The 7,039-nt window shown below is 48.1% G+C and overlaps 1 protein-coding gene across 1 annotated transcript; it reads right to left on the reverse strand.

Annotated features, from left to right (window-relative positions):
* Positions 1-4,286: 4,286 nt before the first annotated feature.
* Positions 4,287-5,237, reverse strand: LOC102461112 (olfactory receptor 5V1-like). Its single transcript, XM_006111823.2, has one exon. It carries the CDS (start codon positions 5,235-5,237, stop codon positions 4,287-4,289), a length of 951 nt encoding a protein of 316 aa, XP_006111885.2.
* Between the last annotated feature and the right edge of the window lie 1,802 nt (positions 5,238-7,039).

A 7,039-nucleotide genomic window follows, 5' to 3' on the forward strand; every position in this document is an offset into this window, starting at 1 on the left:
CCCTGGGACTTGTATTTGTCACCCCCTTAGGCACTTCTGAATGGTTCACCCTGGAAAAATGGCTTTTCCAGACGTGTTTTCTCGTTGAACCACCAATCTAGGAATTTTCTCTGTCATGCTGCCAGTTCATCCCCGTAAAGCCGCACAGGCTGCAGTCATGCTAGCAAATCCCCTCACCTCATGTCATCGCAAAAAGCAGTGTTACCCCCCTCATATCCACTCAGATTGTTACTAATTGCGTATTTTCCTAGCCCATTGCTTAGACCAGGGCTACTCAACTTTGGAAGCCGCAGGAGCCACAATAATACTCACAAAACATGCTGAGGGCCGCAACTTAAGTGTGGTAGCATATATATGCAAATATATATGCAAATATATGCAAATAGTTTTTCACACGGATGGGCATAAATACAAAGATTAAGGCAAGACTGCATAACACACACGCCCCATTTTAGTCAGTTCTGCTAATATTAATAACCCAACCCAAATGACAGCACTTTTAGGGTATATCTAGACTACGTGCTTCTGCCCACAGAGGTATGTAAATTAGACATACCAACATAGTCAAAGAAGTGGGGATTTAAATATCCCCCGCTCATCAAAATAAAAATGGGCCCCCGTAAAATGATGAGTGGCTTAAAAAAATTGAGATCCTTTTGATGTGCCTTCTGTGTGTGCAGCCTTTGGATGACACTCAGGTCATGTCAAGCTTTTCGCCACCATCACATGGGCTAGAAACATACTCAGGGTGGCTGCAGCGTAGATTAGAGGGAGGTGGGGTGGAACCACACTCTGTAATCCCCATGTCCTAGTCAACGTACAGACAGATTCTGGTACTGGAACTCAGGCTGGTAGCCTGGTTGGGTGAGGCAATATGTCAGGAGGGAAGGGAACATTGGGAAAGAACGAAAGGTTGGGAATGGTTTTAGGAATATGTTTATGAACCCGGGATGACTAGAATAGCCCAAGAAGGCTAATGGCATATTAGGGTGTATTAGGAGGAGCACCGCCAGCAGATCTAGAGATGAGATTATTCCCCTTAATTCGGCTCTGGTGAGGCCACATTTGGAATGTCATGACCAATTCAGGGGCCCCCAATACAGAAAGGATGTGGACGCATTGGAGAGGGCAACAGAAATGACGAGGGGGCTAGAGCACATATTACTTATGAGGAGAGGCTGAGGGAGTTGGGTCTATTTAGTCTGCAGAAGAGAAGAGTGAGGAAGGACTTGAGAGCAGCCTTCAACTTCCTGAAGGGAGATTCCAAAGAGGCTGGAGAGAGGCTGTTCTCAGTGATGGCAGAACAAGGAGCAATGGTCTCAAGTTACGGGGGAAGGAGGTCTAGGTTGGATATTAGGAAGAACTCTTTCCCTAGGAGGGAGGGGAAGCTCTGAGATGGGTTCCCTAGGGAGGGGGTGGAATCTCCATCCCTAGAGGTGTTTAAGTCCCAGCTTGACCAAGCCCTGTCTGGGATGCTTGAGTTGGGGTTGATCCTTCTTTGGGCAGGGGGCTGGACTTGCTGACTCCTGAGGCCTCTTCCAGCCTGATGGTTCTAGGATTCACTGGCCCCAGGGCATTCCTGCAGCTCTTTAATCACGGGGAAACCTGGGCCAGCCTCGAATGGAAAGTTCCAAATGTGAAGGCGAAGAGAGAGGCTGCAGGGGTTGTGGGTGGTAGAAACAGGCTCAGATAAAGAGACTGGACAGTGGAAGGCAGATGTGGGGGAGGTGGAGAAATAACCCGTTAAGAAAGAAAAGGAAGCAGCAACCCTGACCACAGAGTCAGATGCTCTCTGGGGTAGCCATGTGGCTCAGGCCGCACAGGTCCAGCAACACAGAAGCAAGAGCGTGACAGGGAGACGCCGGCGCAGGAAGTCTGTGACTGTGACAGGTAACCTGGGGTATGAGATGGCTGCTTTTCAACAGGCCTTGATCGAAGGCAGCCATGACCAACCCACGGCTTGTGAGCCACATTCAGCTTCTTGCCCCCAAAAGTGAGGCTCGTGAAGCCTCTCCTGCACACCCCTCAATAGTCCCCGCCTCCCGCCAGCTTTCCCCCAATCCCTGGCTTCCCTGTGCTTACCGGGTCGGAGCTGCTAGGTTTTAAAAATGGCACCCAAGACGATCGCCATCTTAAAGGGGCAGCCTCCTTTTTTTTTTTTTTAATTTGATTTTTTTTTTGCTTTTGTTTGACAATTCTGGTGTGGCTGTTCAAATTTTTTCCGCTGCTGTTTTGGCTCTCTTTGTTAAATGGGTTGGCCAGCCCTGATCTCAGGGTTTCCCCTCATGTGAATTTGGTAGGTTCTGATTCAGGAGCAGCGAGGTTAGAAGATAAAGGACTGGAGAAGTCTGTGAGGTGCAGAAGGAGATGTCTCGCTCCAGGAAAAAGAGTTGATGAGGGAGCAGTAATGACCCTCCCAGACAATGCTTTGGGGGAAGCTGAGGAAAAGAAAAATACAAGGGACAAAAGAACACACACACACACACACACACACACACACACACACACACACACGCACCCCATTCCTGGCAGGTAGAAATTTAGAGACAGCTCCTCACATACAAACTGAAGGAAAAATTAGAGGGTTGCCCAGCAAGGAGCTTTTATTACAGCTGGCAGAGCAAGAAGGAAAGACCTTGAGTGCACCCCGGACATCTCCCTGAATTGGGCACCTCTTGTTCCCCCATCTAGTGGCACATTTGAACAATGGAGGGTATCCTGCGATCAGCTGAGTTCCATGCAGGATGGGTTGGCCCAGGTTTTAGAGGAATGGGGGCGATTTCAGGGACCTCTTTGCCTTTTGCCGGCTCTCCGAGCTCTCCCGAGTAATGTTTCCTTCACTCTGACATGACTACAAAGGCCTTCTCCCAGACAAAGCCCCCATCACAGATAGCGGAAAAGTACAGGCACAAGATGGGTGATCCCCCCTCCTGTCATCTTTCCTCCCAAAGGCTATTGCATTTAGTCCCCATCAACTTGCCCTTTTTGTTTAGTTTAGAAAAGAGAAGACTTAAGGTCTTAGACTTAGAAGACATGATAGCCGTTTTCAGGTATCTAAAAGGGTGTCATAAGGAGGAGGCAGAAAACTTGTTCATCTTGGCCCCTGAGGATAGAACAAGAAGCAATGGGCTTAAACTGCAGCAAGGGAGGTTTAGGTTGGACATTAGGAAAAAGTTCCTAATTGTCATGGTGGTCAAACACTGGAATAAATTGCCCAGGGAGGTTGTGGAATCTCCATCTCTGGAGATATTTAAGAGTAGGTTAGATAAATGCCTGTCAGGGATGACTAGATGGTATTTGGTCCTGCCATGGGCGCAGGGGACTGGACTCGATGACCTCTCGAGGTCCCTTCCAGTTCTAGTATTCTATGATTCTAACAGGAGGATAAAGGTGCCCACCTCCATATGTGAAGAGCACAGCTGCAGCTTGTCAAATACATTTGCCATTTTTAATAGCATAGGCAACTCATGGTAGCATCCAGGAGGTACACCGCCCCCTCCCAACATTTTGATTGCTAAATGGGGTGCCCCCTCATCCGCTCCTTCCTGTTCCTTGGCATGGCCCAACCTACACCTCCCAGTCACCCGTGTTTAACAGGTTCATTTGTTTGTGGCTCCTGAGAGATTATTTATGAAGAAAAACGTTGGCGAGATTCAAAGAGTTTTTATGAATTTTATTAACACCCCAACCGGTATAAGCAGAGCCACAGGTCTATTCAAACACTACCCTGAAAAACAGCTGTACAGGCATTCCGCCTCAGGCGCCAACTGGAGATCTGGGACTCTATAAGAAATGGAACATTTTCTGAAGGACAACAAGTCCTCTTGCCCATCTCTTATAGTGGCCATTGATTGGAAGTGCTGCCCTTATGCCATTAGCCAGGCCAATTCCACCACAAGCAAACCTAATGTGGGCTTTACATGCTCCCCTCTGGGCCAATCACTGGGCTCTGTGAGCCTGTTACAGCCCCCATCTAGAAAAGCTTTGCGGTGTAGTTTAAGCTGTGACAGCTCATGCCGTCAGCACTGGATTTGTCCCCTGCTAGGATGGCCAGGAGAGGAAAGGAGTTTTCCTTCTCAGGGCTTCTTCCAGCTCCTACAATGGAAAGACACCCATTGGTTTCCACGACTGGGGCATTGCAACACGTGGCAACAGATAGGAAGTCTCTGATCCAACAGAGTGTTTAAGCCTGTGCTTAGCTTTAAGCACAAGAGGGGTCCCCTGGACATTAGTGGAATGACTCTCAAAGTTAAAGTTGAGTATGTAAGTGCCGGGACGTCAAGGAGTTAATCTTCCCTCCTGCCTGTAAATCTCTCCTGACTGACCACTCTGATCAGGGCCCGTTTCACTTCCTTATTCCTCAGGCTATAGATCATGGGGTTTAACATGGGAGTGACGATCCCGTAGAACATAGAAATGACCCGGTCCTGATTTGGCGAGTAGCGAGAGGAAGGGCGCACGTAGGTGAAAATGGTGGTGCCGTAAAACAGGCCAACCACCGTCAGGTGAGAGGCGCAGGTGGAGAAGGCTTTGTGCCGGCCCGGGGCGGAGTTCATGCGCAAGATGGCAAAGACAATGTAGACATAGGAGACTAGGGTGATCACGAACGCACTGCTTCCTAAGACCCCGGCCACCACCAGGATCACCATTTCACTGGTGTAGGTGGAGGAGCAGGAGAGAGCCATTACGGGAGAGATGTCGCAGAAATATTGATTGACTTCATTAGACCCACAGAAAGACAGCGTAAAGGTGAAGGACGTGTGCAGCAGGGCGTTAAGAAACCCAGATATCCAGGTACCAGCTGCCATCTGAACACAGATTCTTCTACTCATGATGGCCATGTATTGCAGGGGTTGGCATATTGCGATGTACCGGTCATAGGCCATCACGGCCAGAAGGAAGATCTCTGTGCCCAACACGTCGATGAGGAAATACAGCTGCAGCATGCAGCCAACAAATGAAATCTCCTTGTTCTCCGACAGGAGCATGTCCAGCATCTTCGGCACCGTGATGGTTGGACACAGGATGTCCAGCAAGGACAAGTTGCTCAGGAAGAAATACATGGGGTTGTGCAGGCGAAGGTCCGTTGCTATGGCGACGAGGATGGTGATGTTCCCTGCCAGGGTGGCTGCATAGATGAGAGCAAACAGCAGAAAGAGAGGGAAGCGCACCTCCGGCAGGTCGGACAGCCCCACCAGGATGAATTTGGACACAATGGTGATGTTGGCTCCCTTCATCTTGTCCTTTGCCAATACGATGTTACTGCAGGGGCTGACATGGAAGAAAGAATGAAATGCACATCTATCAACATGACAGCTCCATCACATCCAACTAGATCGGCACTTCTCAACTTTCTCAGCTTGATGCCTCCTTACTCATTCCTGCCTGTAAATTAATTAATTTTCACCACACCTTTTTATTTATGTACGAGTAAAAAAACGTACCATTGATAACAACAATATGTCAATGGCATTATTTGCATGTGTGTTTCAAGAGGTTGACCATGAAGGCCAAAGGGGGGAAGAGTGTCTTTGGTTTAGTTTGTTCAGGATCTCTCTCTCTCTCTCTCTCTCTCTCACATACACACACACACACACACACACACTTTCCTATAGCGGGTCCTGACTGATTGGGGAATGCTGAGGTGAACGAGCTGGTATATTGTACAAGATGAATATCTCTAGTCTGGCACCCTCAGGACTGGACTTGTGCTGAACCAGAGAATTTGGTGAACCACAGAAGGTCAATATTGCCTCGCAGCTTTACAAACACTTCCACTGTTTACTGGGCTCTTAAAAGACTCTTATGGGTAAATCAGAGCTAAATAACAGCACAGAACACTGAGGGTGTGTCTAGACTACCTAGTTTTGTCGACAAAAGTGGACTTTTGTCGACAAAACTATACCAACGTCTAACTACCGCTGAGTTCTGTCGACATAAAGTCGACAGAACTCAGCAGTTTTGTCGACGCTGGTATACCTCATTTTACGAGGCATAACACCTTCTGTCGACAGAACTCTGTCGACAGAAGGTGTTATTGCCTGTAACGTTGCATCCAGACTACGGAGTTCTGTCGACAAAGCAGCTTGCTTTGTCGACAGAACTCAATGTGTCTGGACGCTCTTTGTCGACGGAAGTTTTGTCGACAGTATCTGTCGACAAAACTTCTGTCGACAAAACGCGGTAGTCTAGACGTACCCTTTGATCCAAGATGGGTGGCTGTAAACAAACTTTATAGAACCAGGGAGAACACGGCCACACCCATGAGAAGTGAATATCTGGTGAGCTAATATCATGCCGGACCATGGAATTTCCCAGATTAGACAGTGCTGGACTAGAGGGCTGTGTCTAGACTGGCAAGGTTTTCCACAAAATCATCTGATTTTGTGGAAAAACTTGCCAGCTGTCTACACTGGGCGCTTGAATTTCCGCAAGAACACTGACAATCTCATGTAAGATCGTCAGTGTTCTTGCAGAAATACTATGCTGCTCCCGTTCGGGCAAAAGTCTTTTTCCAGAAGACTTTTGCGCAAAAGGGCCAGTGTAGACAGCACAGTAGTGTTTTCCGCAAAAAAGCCCTGATCGCGAAAATGGCGATCGGGGCTTTTTTGCGGAAAACCGCGTCTAAATTGGCCACGGACGCGTTTCCACAAAAAGTGCTTTTGCGGAAAAGCATCCTGCCAATCTAGACGTGCTTTTCCGAAAATGCTTTTAATGGAAAACTTTTCCGTTAAAAGCATTTCTGGAAAATCATGCCAGTGTAGACGTAGCCGAGATGTTCAACCTGTAGTTGCATAGGACAGAATCATAGAACACTAGAACTGGAAGGGACCTCAAGAGGTCATCAAGTCCAGTCCCTTGCCCTCATGACAGGACCCAGCACCATCAAGACCATCCCTGACAGATGTCTATCTAACCTGTTCTTAAATATCTCCAGAGATGGAGATTCCACAACCTCCCTAGGCAATTTATTCCAGTGTTTCACCACCCTAACAGGTAGGAAGTTTTATTCTAATGTCCAAACCTAAACCTCCCTTGC

This window comes from Pelodiscus sinensis, chromosome 4 (assembly GCF_049634645.1).
Source record: "Pelodiscus sinensis isolate JC-2024 chromosome 4, ASM4963464v1, whole genome shotgun sequence".
NCBI lineage: Eukaryota > Metazoa > Chordata > Testudines > Trionychidae > Pelodiscus > Pelodiscus sinensis.

Coding starts and splice junctions, on each gene's coding strand:
- LOC102461112 (XM_006111823.2), bottom strand. CDS start 5,237: ATGAAGGGAGCCAACATCACCATTGTGTCCAAATTCATCCTGGTGGGG.